The sequence below is a fragment of the Cadophora gregata genome (assembly GCF_030347475.1).
Source record: "Cadophora gregata isolate MNR1 chromosome Unknown scaffold_15, whole genome shotgun sequence".
NCBI lineage: Eukaryota > Fungi > Ascomycota > Leotiomycetes > Helotiales > Ploettnerulaceae > Cadophora > Cadophora gregata.
In genome coordinates, this window is record NW_026695938.1 from 857,525 (window position 1) to 878,094 (window position 20,570).

The following is a 20,570-nucleotide window of genomic DNA, read 5'->3' on the forward strand; positions in this document are numbered from 1 at the left end:
TCATATTTGAGCAGCCCATGGTCACACAACGTCTGCAGGTACAAAGTGACATGTCGGTTACTTTGTCCTCGCCGAATGTTCTATTCGTGCACGATTGCATATACTATTCTCCGAGACGCGAAGGGGAACATTGCTTGAGTAAGGCAGGACGAGAGAGAAGCCGAAAGGAAGTCTCTTTGCAATGAAGCCGTTGATGTGGTTACAGTGGACGGGCCGCACCTAGTTACTTCGTTAAACATGAGGTTGTCACGCTGTGTAGCCAAGGATCGTGTATCTGTCTCTTAGATTGCTTCAATTTGTACCTGAAGAACATCAAAAGGATTCATTGTGCTCAGCCTGATTTCTAAACCGGTCGAACTCAAAATCTGGCTGGCAATCGAGCCAAGTAGCCTAGGTCAGCTGGTAAGTTACAATTGCTGTTGTGGGAGGTTGGACGCATGGACACTGGATGCAAGACTTGCTTTAAAGCATAGTGGCACAGCATAGAGCATCCGTGAGGTGGTTTCCGAGGAACTGGATACCGGAAATTTTGTTCGTTCACCTGCAAGCTTCCCGGATGATTTCGGCTGGTGTCTGCTACTTTCCGCGACCCTTGAAAGCGCAACTAGCAATCCATGAGGAGTTGCATTCCGCACGGCACGAAGAGATGATCGTGCGATCATCGACTTTACTTGGAGTAAGAGATAAACAGATCATCGTCTCGCGATTGCGCCAAGAACTCGTAAAATACATTTCTAGGTCCGGATGACCTCAAAACCAGGCGATCAGCCAAGTCGCTGAGGTTGATCATCGGGCAGAAGCCTTTCCGCAGTACCCGGTCTAGAGAAAGGGCGCAAAGGCTGTGCAAATTATAGATTCATTAACGATACAGATAATAAAGCGTGAAAGGAAATTGTTTCGTTTCGTCTCCCAACAATAACAATATAAGTGAAGCAACACGTGACAGAATCATATAGATTGCAAGTTCGATGCAAAGTCTCGCTTCTCAAAACTGATGATGCTATCCCTGGACCCATGAGAGAGGGGTTCGACATCCCTTTGCAGGCAATTTTGACGAAGGGGCACGGTGGCGCTACGAAAACAATGCGGCTCTTGTGAAGCTGGTGACTCGTCGTTTTTCGTGGAGAAAGTCCCTGTTCGCATTGCTCAAGCACCCTGAGCTGATCTTAAATTTGATGCCAGAGCGCGTGCCTGGGATCGTGAAGAGAAAATTTCGGCTAAGAAAAACAATAACAAAGCGGGTTTTGGTACGACTCATGAATGGAGGACTCCGAAGCTAAAGAAAGGTCGAGCAACTATGCCGTGTTCAAATTCATGCCTGAATGACGATTGGAGCTTGACATTCGGACAGAGTACGAAAGATAATGACAACTGGAATGTTTTTGCTTCTTTCAGGGGTGTATGCAGGAACAAGCCGGCCGTCCGTGCAAAGGCAGGCAGGCCAGGCCAATTTGTCCCTTGCCTGCCAGGAACGATCTGCCGTGTAGGATCAGAGATGAGACGAGAAACGAAGTTGTGGAGATCGAGGAGATCACGGTCTGAGGGGGGAGGGAGTAAGGGCGAAGAGGTTGCCCTGGTTGATGTTGTTGATGCGTGCATGTTTAGAACGGTAGCCCTCGCCTTACTTTACCACATACCTAATTTACGTTTCCCCTTTTCCAAGCATTACTAGCCTCCTTGCCCTGCCCTGCTGCACGTGGTGGTGGTGGATCGGGAGCATTGATGATTATTGAGCCGGAAAAGTTACGATAAGGAGAGCAGCCGGTGGCATGCCTAGATACGAAGTTCGAGGGTTTGAATCGTCTTGACTGGAAGTCTTCTGAGTTACAAGAAGTCCTGGATACAGTCCTTCAAGCCCGCCCTACCTTAGAAAGTGTGCTTCATGTCAGTCAGGTGTGATCGTGCATTCCAGTCCAGTATAGTCCAATCCCAAGAATGCGCGCGTCAGAAGCCCTTTTTTCTTTTCTTTTCTTTCCTTTCCCTTTCTTTTTCTTTCCTGTGCCATCTTCTCAAAAGCTTGAGTTCCCCGGATGCTCAGCAGATAATGAAGCCAGCCTCATTTCCAATGCCACGGATATGAAAGCTGTCTGTCAGGGGGCTATCCATACCCCTGGTCCGGGTCCGGGTCCGGGTCCTGGTCCTGCTGATCTATCCAGTGTTTGTCTGTCCAGTGCCCATGACAGGCGTGGCAGTCTGGACTCTGGACATCCAACATCCCAACGAGCCTACCACACAACAGACGCCAGAGGCACAAAAAGCAGAAACAGCACAAAAGGACCTCCACCCTCCACCCTCCACCCTCCACCTCCACCACGTCCCCTCCCTTTCCGCCTTCTTGGCCATCATTGGCGCGATTACGACGGGACCTGGCGACCCGTCCACCGCTGTGATGCCGGTGGGTGATTGGCCATCCGAGCGAGCGGTCCCCGGCCAGGGCTGTCCCGAGGTCCATCCCTCCCCATCCCATCCCATCCCATCGCATCCCATCCCATCCCATCCCATCCCATCCCATCGTCCCATCGTCCCATCATCCCATCCTGTCGATCCCTGTTGACGCTCCCGGAGGGAGCCTTGCTCTGTTCAGTGCTCTGCACCACCATCTCGTCTGCCGCCATCATCATTACAGCAGTACAGTACAGTACAGTACAGTATCATCATCGATCTAGGATTCAGGATTTGCACTTCTGTTCACTGTGCTGGGAGATCTGCTCCGGGCGTCTCTCGGTACGCTATCCCGCGTCAATTGTTGCGCGCCCCCAATCCAGATTCACAGCACACGTCAGATCGGCCTTAGTCGCGCGCGCGAGAGGCCCAGCGATGATTCAACCATGAGACTCGTTTTCACGCTTGCACTCTTAGTTAATCGCACGCCGGCGCAGATGAGGAGATTACAATGTGAAGCCGACCCGAGAAGGTAGAGCACTTCATGACAAACGATAACCACCTCTCAAGGGCCTCGCGGAGTGCTTTCCCGCCATCATTTTCGACGCACGCAGGCAAGAGCCACCATGTGTAATCGTAGTCGCAAAGACGGTGCTGTCACAACTCGGAATATAGGACGTTTCCCGTTGAGCTTATCAAAATGCCCGGGGCTAGATCGGCAGTCAAACGTTTTGACGCACTTGAAGCATACAGTACAAAACAAAACGCACTTTTGGAACCCCACTGATCCTCTTCTGGATGTCAAAAGTCTCTGCATGTGTCCCGCTGACTCTGAAGCCTCTGATAGGCGTACATGTCAGCGCATATCCCCATATTCCGCCAGATTCGGTCGGGTTGGTCCAGCCCTCTGGCTCTCGCTTCCGAATGTGGTCTTTCTCGCGATCATGCGTCCAGCTGAATATCTAGAGCAGTCTATGACAGGGCTAGTTAAGTTGAGTTGCCCACGGAGTAGAGAACTGGCTGGCAGCAACAGTGGGTTGTACTGTAGTGATGGTAGTGGAGTGCGGGGACCAGGCTGTCACCGACTCCATGGAAACGTGGGAAAACCCCTCATAAGATGGGAACAACTCTTGCTTCCTTGGAGCCAGCCTTGGGGGTCATCATGACTTGATCAGTGCGCCGTCGCTGGCGGCCCAGTGACAGGCACGGGATTTTCTTAACTGCACATCTTATGATGGGAGCACCACGGCGTTTCCCACTTTTTGGCAGGGATGGACGCCTGCTTGATTCTTGACATTTTGACGCTGGACTTTGTGGCTCTGCCTTCGGCGATCACAGTTTACAGATTATTTTCCCGAGCAATATGGCTGACGGTGCTGCGCAAAACCAGGCGATACGATCGAGTATTCTCCAGTCCTGTCGATTGTTAGTAGTTGACATTCTTTGCGATGGAAATACTTCCAGTCTTTGCGCTGATCACCCATTGGTTCCCGCGAGTGCGGCGGTACAGCACACCCGCATATGCATCTTCAGGGGCAATGATGGTAAAAATAGAGTTGAGATGAGGACCTCCCTTCTTCATTATTGTCACACAAAGATGATTTGTACCTTCCCGTCATTCTCCAAAGTACTTTCTCTTCTTCTCGTTCTGGTCATGTTGATAATGGCAGTGCATGCGCAATTGGTTTCACGGGTCCTAAATTAAGGATGAAGAAGCGAAGATAGGCCCTGATCATATCATGATGCGCGAATCGATAGCGATGTCGATTCGCTTTGGGATAGCCAGTGACGATGACAATCTATGCGCTTGCTCGCCCGCTGTCTGCCAACAAACGTTGAACGCTGATGGGCGATCCGGCTGCTTGAGGAGAGTACAGTAGGTTCTTACTGAACGGCAGAGGTTTTTGATTTGATCTGGTCTGGCGTCCAGCCTGTCCAAAGGTCCGAGTTAGGACAGCATGTCTTGCTGGCAGCTCCCATTATTATTATTATTATTATTATTATTCGTCGGGGACGATTTTAAGAACATCTGCTGCAACCCGTAGTGGGAGCTGGAGCGAGTGAAGGCTGCTGAAATGACAAGCTAGCGCGGGTGGAAGAGCGTGACGGGCCAAAACCTTGCCAGGAACAGAGTGAGTAGTGTGCCTGCGTGCCTGCGTGCCTGCTCAGAGCTCTCAAGCCTCAAGCCTCAAGTGCGGGTTGGGCAGCTTGGCTTGTGCGGGCTTAGCCTAGTTGAATTAGCTCGAAGCTTTAACATGGCGCGATCAGAGGCGAAGTAGTACTGTACTGTAAGTAGTGTCCCTTTCGTACTGTAGTACTATAGTACTGTAGTGGGAAGAGGAGAGGGAGGAGAGGAGAAACAAGAGAGAAGAGGGCAGAGGGCAGAGGGCAGAGGGGTCGAGGGGCGTTCGCGGTGTTGCAGTCCAGGTCCATGTCCTTGTCCCTGTCCAGCCAGCGAGCAAGCCAGGGCAGGGCAGGGCCGGGCATCGCAGGGGCAGGAGAGGCGAACAGCAGGCCCTTAGCCCACGGTCTGCAGCGCTGAGCAAAGGGCCTGGGAGATGCTCAGATGTCTCACTTCCACATCCCCCCCGTCGGGTCCCACAGCGGTAATAGCGTCTTGACCAACCACAGCGGACGAGAAGGGCAATTGATGTAGGTCCGTTCACAACCACTTCCAGTATTTACAGGGGCAGAAAGGAGACACAGCAGAGAACAGAACAGAACAGAAACAACCTGGGAAGACAGCGACAAAAGGCCAGGGCCAGGGCCAGGGCCAGGGTCAAGGGAAGGGGCGACCGACTGCAAGGTTACCACGCGCTCTCCGGTGTTCACACTCCTCTCTCCCCTCTCCTCTCCTCTCTCCTCACTCCTCACTCCTCCTCACCTTACGAGTACAGGCCCCAGGCCCCCTCATCCCAAAATCCCGAGCACCACCAGCAGGAGAAGTTGAGTAGCAGTCCAGCAGTGTGTGCAATGCTGGCCAAGCCAAGCCACGCCAGCGGTCTGCATTGCAAAGCGAGAAGCCAGCGTCGAGATCTCTCCAGGCCCCTGGTCGGCAACAGAAATACAAACACTCACGCAGCACCCCCAATCGACGCAGCTGCTTCTTTCTTACTTACATTACTGCTTTTCCTACTTGCATTTCTACTCGTCCCTCACTTGTCTGCACTACGCACTTCTGCTTCTGCTCTCGACATCTTCAACTCTTGCTGCGTTTCTGGTCGAGCTCCGCCCCGAACAGACCTCCTCGTGGAGCAGTCATATAAAACCCCCACTGCCTGCACCTGAAATACGGGGACCTCTTCCCGGCAGGATAAGAGCGTCGACCCTGCTCATCGCCCTGGCTCCCGCACAAGCAGCCACACACAACGCAGCACCGCACAACAGCACCGCACCGCACAGCACAGCACAGCAGAGCAGCGCAGGAGGAGATCTAGTCAGTCAGCCGCCCGCCAAACCCAACGAGCTTTCCCGCCGCCGTACCGTCAGTGCTCGTCCCTTCCTTCCTTCCTTCCCTCCTTCCCTCGCTCGCTCGCTCGTTCCTTCAACAAAACTCCGCGCTCTCCTCTCCTCCCTCTTTGTGTCTTCTGCCCTTGCCCTGTTCTAACTCTTCTTGCCAAACAGTCTCTCCCTTCATTCTTTACATCCTATCCTGCCCTGCTTTCCGACGAGGCATTGCACTAATTATCGCTGGGCTGTCCATCATCATAATCACGCCTACCACCATCACTCGTTCAGCAAACCACAACCACCATACCATATAATAATACACGACCAACCTGCAGGGAATCAACAAAAAACGGCCACGCCACGCATAAACTTCAATCTTTTGTCTGCTATACGAACGTACTTCTCGAGCCGCGTACCCGACTGTTCTCTCGATTCTTGGACCCCTCACACTCGCTCGTCTCGGCCGATCTGCCATATTCCTTAACCCGATTTCAATTAATAAGTTGAGTCGTCTTTGTTCTGGACAACCTCGTCGGAGACCAATTGAGGTCAGTAGGCCACTCACAGACAGCGGAGTCTCGATCGCATTCTTGGCTGGTGGATTCGACCGTAACTCTTCAACTCTGGTTCCGAACGATGCCAAATATGGAGTTCTTCGAGCCGACGCCCTACCACCACCAGCACCCTCACTACCATCACGAGCAGATGCCTCATTACAGTGATCCCCATCAGACGTACGCCATGGCACAATCTGCACCGATGATTGCAATGCCAAACGTTGCAAAGGCAAACGAGACCAAACCACGCCTCGGAAAGGATGAAGTGGACATCTTGGAGCGGGAGTTCAAGAAAAACCCCAAGCCAACAACCCAAACGAAGCGTCAATTTGCCGAAGAGATGGGTGTTGATTTGGCACGAATAAATGTAAGTTCTAGCGAAGGGGTTTGAAGGGGATCATCACTAACAATGGTAGAACTGGTTCCAAAATCGACGTGCGAAGAGGAAGCAGGAGAAGAAGCAGGAGGCTTATGAGGCTGGACAAGCTCAGGAAGCATTGGGCTACTCGGAACCCTCATCGCCAGATTTCTTCAACAACGGCAGTGGATATTACAGCGACAACAGCCAAATCATTCCCATTCAGCAACCATCAGCACAGTTCTCTTTGGTCCATGGGCCTCCACCTCCTGTTGCCCCATGCAACCCTCAATACTCTGACCCGTCGATAGCCAGCATGGAATCGCTTCACCGAACAATGGCTGCTGCTCAGGCTGCTCAGGGACACCACGACTTTCATAGTTTGGTTGATCAGCATGATACTGTGGCTTCTTTCGGCGGGTCCATTCATGACTTCTCGAGCACTGACCGTGCTCAATTCCCATCTCCGGACGATTCACTGGACCACTTCAATAACACTCAAGCTTACTCGTACCCTTCGAGTTTCTCAAGCAGTCTGTATATTAATCCATCTCGGTCACAATCAATTGTTGAGGTTCAATCACCAGAAGACCCATCAAATCACACTCCAACGCCTTTCAACAATTTCCAAAACTCCAGGCACGAAGCTTCCATTCCTCAATTGATGACGACCTTTCCTTCGCAGTTACTTCCCTCCCAGTCAAATGACGGTGCATCCCAGCAAAACGACGAGCATTTTACCCAGAGTCCAGAATCCATCCATGAGTCAACCCTTCCAATCGGCTTCAAGTACGAAATTGCAGAGTCCGATATGTCATCAGTTTCACCACCAGGACCTTCAATTGCGTTCAAGTCTCCGCCCCCTCCAATGGACATTGCTTCTCGCCGAAAGAAGGTCCAAGTTAAGCCTGCAGCATTGGTTGCCGACACCTTGAGAGGACGTCCTTCCATGGGCCCTAGAACAGTTTCTCATGCGGAGGGATTCCGCCGAGGAAATGAAAGTCCTGCTTCGTCGCCCATGCGTCGCATTGTTTCTGCCGGCGGCAACAGAAATGTTCTGAGTGGCCGCATCTATAAATCTGGCATCGAATCCTCTCAGCGTTCTCCTATCAACCTTGGCGGCTTTGCTGATGCAGGGTCCTTCCTCGAGTACAATCAACAGAACATTCGCAACCCGTCGCTAACAGCTGGATCTTCGTTGAACTCGAGCCTGGCTCCTCCAACTCCCATGTCCCCTCGAGAACGGGAGATGACTTTCCCCAAATTCGACAGTTCTCGATCAACTGCATCCCCAATTGAAGGGGGTGTTAATTTTGTCTTTAATGCTGGTGTCCCTGGATGTTTCACCACAATGGACGGAGACCAAAACCTGGCATCACCCCCTGAGACACCACAGGCACATCTGGCTGCTGCTTCGAACAACTGGGCTAATGGTCTTGACTTATCCGACAAGACATGGCAATATGATGTTCCAGATGAACCCCTTTACACCCCTGCTCAAGACTCATTTCCAATGGAGATACACATGCCACAGCCATCGTATCTCGGTTCCATGAGCCAGCCAGTTACTCCTGCCTTCGGGCAATTCAACCCCAATTTCATGTTTGGGCACGAGTCGCCTCGGTACAAAAACGAGCCAGCTCAGTATACTCTATCCACCCAGTCGGGGTCAGAATACTCCTTCCCAGAGTCCAACCAGCACTATCTGGGTGTATCACCAACGACAACTAAGCAGAAAACGTTTCAATTTTCGCACACCACAGCCGCAGACTTCTCTGAGAAGTGAGGCGTGCTCTTGCCATTCGGCGTTTTCATTTATTTTTGCTCTTGTAGAGCTATAGTTTCAGCAGGTTCTTTACTGCTGTTTGTACAACAATACCTTGTGTAGCATGTCAAGCGTTTGGCTTTATTTTCTTTGTGATATGGGCGTCTCTCAAATAATGTAATCATGGTGACGCAGTCTCAACTGTCAATGTTCACGAACTATGTGGGGTGGGGTGGGGGGGGGGGGGGGGGGGGGGGGGGGGGGGGGGGGGGGGGAGAATAGGAAGAAGAAGCAAGGAGATATATACCCAAAAGCAATAAAGAACGGGCTGGTGGATGGCTTGTGGGGGTCTTGATACTTTCTCGAGACAGGCGTAATGGCAGCAACCGGATGTGTCGATCAATGAATACGCGTTGATGGGTTTTGGGTAACTTTCACATTTCAATGCTGGGGGAAGGAACATTGGGTGTCTGTATAGCCTCAACAATAGAAGGTCCTAAAATACTCATCATCCCTCTGCTAAGTTACTGAGTCAATAGTGTATTTCTGTCCTTAATCGAGTTCCTCGAAGGCATTTGACAGAGGTATCACTTGACAAAACATATCCCCTTAGGAATCTCGCTTCAAGTTGCTCTGACACGCTCTACTTCCACACAGTCGGAGATTATCTCTCACTATTACAAGATAAACACGCAAGGCAAGACAATAGTTCCACGAGCCGTTCCTCTCTTCTTTCATCTTCTTCCTGGTTAGAATTTCGGAGCCACGGCACATTAAATTAAATCTCCTACAGTTCTAAGGATGGAGAATACCTCAGATCACTTAAGATCAGAAGTACATTGCCTGAAAAGGTGACAAGCACATAATCTTATTTAGGGTTGCTGCTAATGCAGGTGGAACAGAATACGACCCGATGGCGACACTATTGGAACGTGCCCCTTTCCCTTAAGGCGAAGGAAGCTCCAGCGCCAGTACCGGCGGTGCGTGCTGGGAGATCGGGAGATCCACGCCTCGCTAAATTAAATGAGCCATCTTTCCGCGTTCCCCATATTGCGCTGTGCTCCATACGCGTGGTGCGACTTGGGAGAGTATGATTGATTATATATCTGCTGTGGCTTTGCAATTTTATGTAATGATTTCGAAGTTTTAGTCAGTGCATGAAAATTTTTGAGCTAGATACGGCGAGAATGTTGGGCTGGTGGCTTGTATTTTGGCCAGGGCTGAAGATCCGAGATTTGGACGTAAACAATTAGGCGAGATCCCCGCAGGATGATCATTTGCTTGCTTTTGCCCTTCAAAGTTCATTTTAATCTCCATCTCTAGGTTTTGGCCTGCTGCTATCTCATAATCACAATAATGATTGCATAGCGATCCTCATAGTAGCAATCTTGGGAACCCTTTTCGTGTTGTGAGAACATTCTGCTGATCATTACTTCATGAAAGAGACCGTTTACGGGCCATGTCAGATTTGTTCCCGGCGCCTCTGAATCTTCCAAAGCTCAACAATCTCCTGTCTTAGCTACAGTAATGGATCGAGAGAATAGACTATCGATGAAGATTTATATTAGCGGCACGAGATTCGAGAACGATTTGTTTGCTCGTTGGCCGTGTTGAGGAGTTGAAGAGTTCTTTTCAACTTACGCTGAGGATGATTAAGATTACTTGAGATGTAATCAAGAAGTCCATACTACCGTTCAACTGGGGCAAATTGAATAAAGAGAATCTTCGCATTTAATAGTGAAATGAACTCGCTGTACGCCATCTTGCGTTCACACTTGTGTCAGAGAGGTATGAAGAATCAGTCTTCCCGAACTCTCTAATACATCAAGACTGAAAGAATCATGTGCTCCCTACTTCTGTTTTCTTTATCACATCTTAGCGAACCGAGCGGATTTGGTTATATACCCACACTGTTTATTTCTCTTTTCACTTCGCTTATTCGGTCAGCGTCGAAGCAGCAACAAACACAGCGGAGTTCGGCATCTGCATGTCTTCAGGAAATCACAGTACTCGCATCATCTCCGAGTGTGAAAGATGACCTTTCTGTATTTCCCCCTCATTCGTACGATACAGGTGCAGGATGATTGAAAATTGGATGACGTAAAAATGCTTCCACAATATTACTGAGAAGGTCACAAAGAAACTTCCAGTTCCCTCAAGCTGTCGTATCACCTCAAGATTAAAGAAGAAAACGAAAAGCGAAATAATAGCTACCAAAGGCTCCAGGCTGGATTCTCGGTGGCAGAAGGATGGGACATGGGTTAGTTTCCTGCTTATTGATAATGAGATGGATAATCGCCAAATGAGTCGATCGTTACAACTTCTTGCATCTTCTTGTATTTCACAAATTCTCTGCTGCATCCAAAATATTTGCAGGAGTCGGGGGGTGCCTGCCTTCCTGGCTCAACGTACAGTAGCTAGTTCACGTTCTTAGGCCTGGGCTCCAGAGTGATCTGTCCAAGCCTGCAGATGCCCAGTTCTTCAAGTTGCCACAGTTTCCAAAAACAGTTAGAAATTTTATAACATACACTAGCTGGGGCCATCGACAGCTATCAACTCTCACAGCTTCAGCCGTTTCTTGTTACTTCTATGTTTGGGCACATCGATTGGCTAAAGTTCGGCAAAGACCCACTTTCCCCAGAACACGTGAGGAAATCTTGGCAATCCAAGATCTGGCCCACGCTAAGATGATTGATAGGCAAAAAATATAAATTTTATCATCGATAAGGAAACTCCCGTCCTCACAAGCATACATCCCACCACAACACAATGGCGGGAATTAACAAACCAGGCAGTATGCTACCCGCCCAAGCTGCGCAAATACAAAACTAATTGATTCTACAGAGCCAAAGTCGAAAAGACGTCCCGTTCGTCTGCGCGAGAGCATCAAGAAGGCGTCAGCTGCGAAGCAAAAGAAAGACCGCAAAGCTGGAAAGAAGAACCCAGAATGGCGATCGAAATTGAAGAAAGATCCTGGAATACCGAATCTATTCCCGTACAAAGATAAGATACTCGCCGAGATTGAGGAGGGGAGACGAAGGAAGGCAGAGGATGCAGAGAAGCGCAGAGCAGATGCGAAGGCAACGAAGACGGGAGAGAAAACTGGCGAGCAGGTCGAGAGGGAGGTCGAGGCCAGGATGGAAGGTGTAGATGAGGAGGATATCATGGATGAGGATATGGATGAGGATTTCGACGAGGATGCCAATCCAATGGCCGCTTTACTTGCTAGTGCACGAGCTGCTGCGCAAGAATACGAAGAGGATCTCGAGAGCGGTGATGAGATGGACGAGGACGACGCATCAGAATCCGAAGATGACGAGCCAGGTGTCGAGCTGTCAGGCCTGCCTACAAGAAAAGATGGATCGAGAAAAGCATTCGACAAGGTATTCAAGCAGGTCGTCGAGCAAGCCGATGTCATTCTCTACGTCCTGGATGCCCGCGATCCAGAAGGGACTCGTTCCAAGGAGGTCGAACGTATGGTCATGGCCGCTGCAAGTGGTGGGAAACGACTCATCCTTATTCTCAACAAGATCGATCTCATCCCCGCGCCAGTCCTCAAATCCTGGCTCCTCCACCTTCGCCGATACTTCCCCACGATTCCTCTTCGCGCCTCTGGCCCAGCCCCAAACGCACATACCTTCAACCACAAGCAATTGACAGTGCAAAGCACATCCGCAACTCTCTTCAAAGCCCTGAAATCTTTCGCCGCAGCCAAACAGCTCAAGCGCGCCATCTCAGTAGGCGTCATCGGCTACCCCAACGTCGGAAAATCATCCGTGATCAATGCCCTAACTTCCCGCCTGGGAGGTGGCAACGCAGCATGTCCAGTTGGAGCAGAAGCAGGTGTTACCACTTCTCTCCGCGAAGTTAAAATCGACAGCAAATTGAAGCTGCTTGATTCCCCTGGTATCGTGTTCCCCAGCGCTGGCGATGGAACTAAATCTTCGAAGAAAGAGGAACAAGCAAGACTTGTCCTCCTGAACGCTGTTCCACCCAAGCAAATTGAAGACCCCGTTCCGGCAGTCACTTTACTACTAAAGCGTCTCTCAGCCTCTCAGGGTATGTTGACCAAGCTCATGGATGTCTATGGTCTCCCACCTTTGATCCGCACGAACGGTGATCCCACAACCGATTTCTTGATCCAGGTTGCCCGCAAGCGAGGACGTCTAGGTAAAGGTGGAGTTCCGAATGTGAACAGTGCTGCTACGACCGTCATTACTGATTGGAGAGATGGACGTATTCAGGGCTGGATGGACGCGCCTGTCCTAGCTGTCGCGCCTGCTGTGACTGATGCTACCGATGGTACTGCTGTGATCGGTGACCAGAAAGAGATTGTTACTGAGTGGGCTGCGGAATTCAAACTTGAAGGGTTATGGGGAGATGGCAAAGCAGAGGTTGTGGATGATGCTATGCAGGAGTGAATGCGTTGTTAGATGGTAGCTTGCATTCGCCATATTTCGTAGATACATAGATGGAGTTATGGCGTCTTGGGCTGGTTAGATAGGAGGCAAAAGTTTGGCTTGTAAGAAGTCCGTACTGCCTGTAATTGCACAATTTTCAGTCACTTCAAAACGTAGCTGTTCGTAATAGTCGTCGTGAATTGTATTGCAAGGCTTCAGGAGCAGTGATCTAAGAGACCTGCGTCAGATCATAGTCTACTTCACAGTACTCATGGTAGATATCTCTATATGCTGCACAACCTCCTATTTTCCACCGACCTTGACAAGCTCAAGCTTGACTTTTCTCTTCCCTGTACTCTCCTCCTTGACGTCACTAATCCTAACAACAACCTTCTCAAAAAGCTCCACCTCAACCTCTCTACTCCCACTAGTCCTCAGCACATAGTCTTCAGCATCAAAAGTGCTTTCAGGCTCCGTCTCCGCCAAATCTCTCAAGCGAATCAAACTCTCAATACCGAATCTTGGGACGAACACCACGAAGCCATTCGAGAAGACTTTCATGACGAAGCCCTCCTCTTCAACGATACGCCCTTTGAGAGCTTGACCAACATAATACTCGATGGAGGCACGGCCCGCTTGTTGCGCGTTGCGATGACGAACATTGATATTCTTGCACACGGCTTCGAGCTTGCCTTTACTGCGGACGCTAGCATCCAGAGGTTCGTACTCAATGGCAGCAGCGAGCTGTCTGTGAGCTACAAGATCGGCATAGCGGCGGATAGGCGAGGTGAAATGCGTATAAATCTCAGACGCAAGACCGTAATGCGTGAATTCGGGGTAGGCCTGTGTGCCAGAGCAGAAGTACTCCGCGGACATCATACAGCGGGTTGCCATGATGCGCACGAGAGTGTTGAAGAAGGGCTCCTTGGGATCAACACAAGCATCTAGGGAGTCTGCTAGTTCCTTAGAGGAAGAAGTGCGTAGTTCGAGACCGCGCTTGACCTTTAGTTGGTTGGCGAGCTCTTCGAAATTTGTTTTTGGAGGAGCGCCATGACTGCGGAGCATGGCGGTTTGTGGGAAGGCCTCGTAGATTTTGGCGGCTACGCTGGTGTTGGCTAGCAACATGAACTCCTCGACGAGAGACATCGTGTCGAGGTGCTTCTTGGTCTTGATGTCGATAGGATCCGAGGTCTCAGATTCGGTCTCAACTCTCACTTCTGGAGAAGAGAGACTGAGAGCTCCAGCGTCCATTCGCTTTTGCTTGAATTTCTTGGAAAGCATCAGGAGAGTCCGCATAGCATTCGTCAACTCATCCTTGTTTGAAGCATCATCGATCCGGATTTGAGCTGCCTCATAACTGAAAGCTTCTCGAGATTTGATAACCGATTTCGTGAAGTCTGACTTGACAATCTCCGCGTCGGGGGTGATTTCCCAAATGGCTGAAAAGGCATATCTCTCGACATAAGGCTTCAAAGAGCAAAGATCTGTACCAAGAAGCATTGGCAACATATCAATACGTTTGTCAACCAAGTAGACGGTTGTTCCACGAATACTTGCTTCGGCATCCATTGCATTGTTTGGCTTGACGAAATGGGACACATCTGCGATATGTACTCCAACTTCGAAATTGCCATTGGGCAGTGGTCGAGCATGGAGAGCATCGTCGATATCCTGGCATCCGATAGGATCGATACTGCAAATCTGTAGGCCACGAAGATCTCGACGGTCCCTCCATCCAGGATCATCTGTACTAGGTGGTACAATCCAATCGTGACCTTCCTTTGGTAGACAGTCTAAGACTGTCTTTGGGAATGGTCGGTACTGCACATCATATTCCAGTAAGAGAGCCTCTGTTTCAGCACCCTTCGTCTCTAGCTCACCCAACGAGCGGACAAAATGGCCGACTGGATACCTTGAATCTCTGTCCCAGGAATCAATAGTGACCAGAACCCGCTTGCCAAGAATCTCCCCAGCCTGTCTCGTTCTGACTCTGATCTTAGGTATCCTCTTATCCATAGGAATCAAGAACACAGTCTGCTGTTTCCGACTCTGTTTGATTGATTGACTGACCGAAGACTCATCGACATGTCCAACATACTGTCTCCAATTCCTCTTCACAACGCCCACAACTCTTGCAGTAGGCTGTGGCTTCCCCTCCGACGTTTTGCTGTGAACCTTCTTAACCTCTTCCTGCAGCGCTCTCCGTTCCTTTTCTGTAATCACAGCCTCTCCATCTTCCGCATCAGCATTTTCATTCTTGTTGACAGTGTCCTCCTCAATAATCTTTGTCGAAGGCTCCTTCCACTGATCCTTAGGAAGTACCTCCACAACCACAACATCTCCCTGCACGGCGCGATTGATATTCTCCCTCCCCAAAACCAACAGCGATTTATCGAAAGCCGGAACATTTATCGATCCTTCCAAGTAATTGTACGGCGAGACATTAAATATACCCTGATGTAGAGTTCCATTTTTGACACCAGTCAGCATCTTTGAGACCGAGAAGTATTCTGCATAGATGTTCTCCGTCGCCTTCGCATCCCTCAATTCTCGGCCTTCCTTCACCACACTGATCATATCCAGCAACTGATCTGCATTCTCCAAACCCTCAACATAAGTGCTTAACGAGCAGGCATCAATACCATCCCTCTTCGCCTTCTTCAAATTCTCCTTGTCGTCACTTAGTATAACCACCGCGGGGACTTTCTTCTCGCTGCCTCCAGCATCCTTAACAGCTTGCCTCAAGTGCTCTCCATACCACTTGACCGCTCTCCTAACCGCCCGATCATTCCTATCATTGATCGACTCGCCCACCTCGCGCACCACGTATGTTTCGAGCCGGAAATCGTTGAAGAAGACATAGAAGCGCTTTTCTTCGCTCTTCGTGAGACCGATGAGCCGGTTGTAGAGGGGTAGGGAGCGATTTCGCAGCTCTTCGAGGACGGTTTGCAGGATTATAACGTCGTAAAAGGCGGAGTTCTGTTCGAAGAGGTCGAGTGCGTTGAGGAGTGCATTGGTATCAGGGACGAGGTAGTGCCCTTGTTTGTAGACTTTTGTCCCGTCAGGCTTTTCAGAGAGTACGAAAGGCGTTACTGGATTGTTATGTTAGTATATAGATCTTGAAGCTACAGAGAAAGATATCCAACCTACAATTACCACCAGCATCCCTCGGCGCCGTAGCCAGACAGCTCGTACATAGCTTCGATGAGCAGGGAATATCTTGCCGTAGGTATAACTCGCGGACTATTTTCTGGACCTTGCCACTCTTTGTAGATCGCACGTAGACTTTACTGGATATATTTGAGGCGTAAGGATCTGCTGCAAGTGATCTTTTGAGACTCGTCATTGTGTTGTGTGTTTATGTTGTTTGGGTGAGCATTTTATGGTGGGGCAAAAAGATGCTTGCAGATGGAGATCTGAAATTTAGACGCGGTTGTTGGGGAGGCGAAACAGCCGCGGCACTGGAAAGTGTTTACTCCAATAAGTGGGCATTACTATCCTTGTTAAGGACCATGATAGATTGAAGGAACATGTCAGATCTGATTATTGGCTAGACTTCAGAAAGGTGTATTTGCTACATTCGTAATGTGGTGGCCAATCCCTAAATTTAGACCCTTCATAAAAAGTACGGCCTGAAGTACAATGTTAACTCCAGAATAGCCACGGCAATCAGCCATGTGAAGTCTCCAATTGCTCAGCAACAAGAAGTCTTGCGAATACCTCATTTTCGGTGGTTAGACAAGACTCGATCGAAGTCCAGCGTATCCGAGTTTGATGTTCAACAATTATTGGCAATGCAAGGTAGTTACTAAAAACACACTGAGATGTCCCGTTACAGTACCAATCACAAAAGTGCAGCTATATCCTTATCCAGTTTCACCCAAACGAGCCAAAACGAGTTAAGAAGGGTATAATAGAACGTACAAAAGACAAAAACATTCCCTCCAAAAAAGCCTCCTGTAAGCGGAGTAGATATAAAGTCTGTTGTCAAAAGCTGGAAAGCAGTGGCGGAACCACGACGTTTCCTGCAAAATAGAAATGACAGCGCTTTCCGAAAGGTTTACCCATGCCGAGTGTAGCTTCGTGGGCGTCGATGAGCGAAAACGTATATAGCAGGATTCAGCTCCGTTCTTGGGTGACTACGATGATGTCTCTTCCGTCACCGCCTCCTGTGTCAGAGCCCTCTTGGAACATGTCCTGAAAGGCATCTGCAGCTATTTTCTATTAGCAAGAGAGACACAGGGGAAATGAGAAGCGAGTCGTACCATCCTCGGTAACAAAGTACAACTCAAATTCCCCATTGCGCTTCATCTGATGCTTCTTCTTGTATTTCTGGCAGAAGACATAGGGATATATGTCCCTGAGCCAGATTCGGTGACGGCTTCGGCGGTCAAGCCATTGCGGGGATGAGGATTGATGTGTTACTGGGCCTTACATCAGCATGATGGGTGTGAGCGTTCATGAGTGACAACTTACTGAAAGCAGTCCACACAGGACAACGTCTCAGTTCACCGCTTCTCACGGCTGCATGGAGTCTAATGCCTCCGCATTTCAAATCTTGGAGGACCGTCAGAATATGCTCGAAGCCGTCGTCGATTATTTTGCTGTAAGCCGTCCAAAGTCAACATCGCTTCATGAAGGAATATAACATATACGTAAATGAACATACCCTTGGAAAAGTCTCTTCTCACCTGGAAGACAGACATCTTCAGACGTGACACTGATAGTAAGAGGACAGCGAGACTTCAAGGCACCAAAAGCGCAGTGGAAGAGAACCATTTCTGTTGTTAGTATTAGTTTCGAATCCAAAACCGAGAAGCTGCAAATGCAACAGAGAAATAGCAGAATCGTCACTTGCTTTCCCACGTCTTGAAGAACAGAGCCATCCATAGCTTGGGATGCATCTTGTTAAGACTCCAACGACGAAATTGGAGCGACGAGCCCTTGCGTCGGACACAAAGCTCGTGAACGCCGTAGCATGCTGTGAGTGGGTTCATGTAACGATCGAGCCATCGACAGAGAAGTCTCGTCATGTCTGGTCCTTCGGGCTGCAAGTAGAGAGTTACCGAAAGACGATTCTTGTCAAATGGTCTGGTAGGTCAACATGCAATTCTACATTGGCAAGGCGAGCTTCAGCTTACAACTTGAAGAGTACGCTCGAGCCGGGTGTAATGCCCAGTTTAACGTCAACCATTGGCGGCCCAAAGCACATGGATCTATGGAACTTAGTCTCGATTGGCCAATCCAACAACCATCCCAGACGAGGCTGAGAAGGTCGTGTTCGTACAGGTGGATCTGGGGCCTGACTTACTCGCGTCTGTGTCTTAAGCCAGTAGTGGAATGCGGTTGGTCGTCGAATATCTTTTCGGCCCAATGACGGCGCTTCTGCCATGTGAGGTTGAAGTACGTGGTAAATAGTACTGATGGAAAGGAATATTTACCTCAAGATCGGCCTCCGTTGGCTGGATCGGAGCATGGTGAGGAATGGCTGGGGACGGCGGCGCTACAATAACAAATGGTATGAGTGATCGCTCCATCGCTGAGTGCTCAATTGACCATCCTCCTCGCTCGCAGCAACAAAACAGCTCTTCAGATTCAGCGCATACCTGGGATGCCTTGCAAGAGCCGCAATCGCAAATGTCTCATACGTAACAATTCCAAGGTCGTCGGATCGTAGAGGGGGGAGCTGACAAGCCGGTCAGATTCAACATTGTCCAATCAGCGGTGTGTGGGAAAGTTACTTGCCGGCTAAGCAATCTCACGATTTGCACCAAAAATTCGACGTACATCACAAATACTGTAGGTAGTGACATGCCTCCCTGATCGCCGAGCCGTTCCACCGTCAATGTCCACTGCGTAGTCGGCACATTAGTACGTAGAGAAAAATGTGACTTTGATCACCACCTACTTGGGTGCGTGCGGGAAAGGCATCGTTGTCAATGTACACCACTGAAATCCGTATGTCAATAAACTGCAATAGACATAATTTCTGCGGGGTGAAAATTGTAGAACCGATTTCATTCCAACTTACTCATGTTCTTGATGGTCCTCTCAAGAGAAGGGAGAATGACATCCAGGTAATAAATGATAATCGGTACCCGACTTCGGTAGATGGGGAAGAGGTCGTAAAGGTCGCGGAGAAGCCTGCTGGTAGATTCGATCTCTCTCAGGACAGCCGTGATATGATCATAGAACTCCAGATCCAGTACCGCTCGGATTCGCAAGAGCTGGACCACGGCTTTGTCTGCCCTTTGAGCCTCTCTCCAGCAGCCCAAAAGCTCCTCCATGCGTACAGCGCAGACATCAAGGTCAATGCGCGTCTGGAAAAAGCGTTGACCGATGCATCGTCAAACCGCGAAAAGGAGAAGAGTTGTTGAGAAGAATTCCGGATCCTATACACCCCGTAGACCAAGGAAGGAAAGGCAAGCAGAGGCTCTGCGGTGGGTGATTATTGAGAAAAATATCCGGGGGACGCCAGCCAGACTCTGACGTGTCCGGGCTAGAGGTTTTCTCCTTCCCACCGTGTAGAGAAATTGCATCTGCAATCTGCAAAGCTGCTCGAACTTCCAATGCGAGCCGGTGCTTTCCCTCCCCTCGTGCATACAGAACCATGCTTGCCTGCATGTCCCGCGAACCAAACCATTCGCGCGAGAACCGGAGACTCGGTGGAGCCACGAATGCAAAGCATCCGATGCACCTTCAAGATGCACCCGGCGAATCGCGCGAGGCTATCAACGCGGCTGACCCTAAAGAGAGGATATAATTTGGTAGACCTCCACGCAGAACTATGGGAGTTGCTCGGATTGTGCTGACTTAGCCTTTCCCGTATGCAGTTTTAGCCACTCCCTGATGGGAGACGCGATCATGCGATGGATGAGATACCAACAAGCAGGAAACGAAAGAAATCCACCACAGAATCTGTGAATGGTATCGTCTCACACATAACATACCACTTGATATGCGTGGCGTATGTCGGGGGCCGAGACTTACGTCTTTTCAGGCCTTTCCCACGGCCAAGCTGTCTTTGTCCAAGACGATACCCGGGGCACGAAGCAGATGCGCTGGGCATCTCTTCGCTTCAGCAGGTAGGAAGGTATAGAATCCAGTCCTCGACCATACGGAATTCTGAAGTTTTCGTAGATCACTGGGCTTCTCAGCAATATCTCACGGTTGTGGACTTGCTGCATCAGTTTGTGTTTCTAGGTGAACAGATGGGCTCTCCTAATTCAAGACTGGCTTAAGGACGTAGAAATGGTAATAATAGATTGAGCAGAATGTGTTATTTCGCAACGGATGGACAGGCAGGCAACAGTTTTAGCGTGTTTGCTCCAGACGCGTCGAACCAGATGAGGCATCCAGGCATCCTCAAATGTTTTGATGTCTCAGCCTTGCCCTGTTGCTGGCATGCCCTTTGATGATACAAGTATCATCAACATTAGATCGCACACTAAATATTAAAAAGTCACTTCACAGGAATGGGAGGCAGATAGTGGCACAGTTAGGTAAGGAACTAGAATACACAGACCCCATTGATATACGTCGTTGAGGTGCATGGACAGATCCACGGTCACTGTCAGCGGTCCAGATCATAAAAAGTGCGTCAATGATCGTCTCGAACCTTGATCACCTTCTGCGACCAGAGAAATGCACCGTAAAGT

The 20,570-nt window shown here is 49.7% G+C and overlaps 4 protein-coding genes across 4 annotated transcripts; 2 read left to right on the plus strand and 2 right to left on the minus strand.

Moving 5' to 3' along the window:
• The first annotated feature begins 5,078 nt into the window (after positions 1–5,078).
• On the plus strand, positions 5,079–9,828 carry ONS95_004904 (uncharacterized protein). Its single transcript, XM_058498282.1, has 4 exons — positions 5,079–5,866; positions 6,007–6,756; positions 6,806–9,363; positions 9,415–9,828. The coding sequence occupies exons 2-3, from the start codon at positions 6,469–6,471 to the stop codon at positions 8,531–8,533; spliced, it is 2,016 nt and encodes a 671-aa protein (XP_058351793.1). The 5' UTR covers positions 5,079–5,866; positions 6,007–6,468; the 3' UTR covers positions 8,534–9,363; positions 9,415–9,828.
• A 1,411-nt stretch (positions 9,829–11,239) lies between these two features.
• Positions 11,240–13,085, plus strand: ONS95_004905 (uncharacterized protein). Its single transcript, XM_058498283.1, has 2 exons — positions 11,240–11,306; positions 11,357–13,085. Exons 1-2 carry the CDS (start codon positions 11,282–11,284, stop codon positions 12,931–12,933), a joined length of 1,602 nt encoding a protein of 533 aa, XP_058351794.1. The 5' UTR covers positions 11,240–11,281; the 3' UTR covers positions 12,934–13,085.
• Positions 13,086–13,091: 6 nt separating this feature from the next.
• On the minus strand, positions 13,092–16,370 carry DIS3 (exosome catalytic subunit dis3). The gene is made up of 2 exons (XM_058498284.1): positions 16,063–16,370; positions 13,092–16,004 (listed from the first exon to the last, which is right to left on the minus strand). The coding sequence occupies exons 1-2, from the start codon at positions 16,256–16,258 to the stop codon at positions 13,216–13,218; spliced, it is 2,985 nt and encodes a 994-aa protein (XP_058351795.1). The 5' UTR covers positions 16,259–16,370; the 3' UTR covers positions 13,092–13,215.
• Positions 16,371–17,031: 661 nt separating this feature from the next.
• Positions 17,032–19,199, minus strand: ONS95_004907 (uncharacterized protein; the record flags this gene model as incomplete). Its single annotated transcript, XM_058498285.1, has 12 exons — positions 17,032–17,126; positions 17,178–17,336; positions 17,389–17,516; positions 17,582–17,693; positions 17,771–18,003; positions 18,054–18,128; positions 18,224–18,294; positions 18,354–18,415; positions 18,519–18,598; positions 18,658–18,764; positions 18,821–18,861; positions 18,944–19,199. The coding sequence occupies 12 exons, from the start codon at positions 19,197–19,199 to the stop codon at positions 17,032–17,034; spliced, it is 1,419 nt and encodes a 472-aa protein (XP_058351796.1).
• Between the last annotated feature and the right edge of the window lie 1,371 nt (positions 19,200–20,570).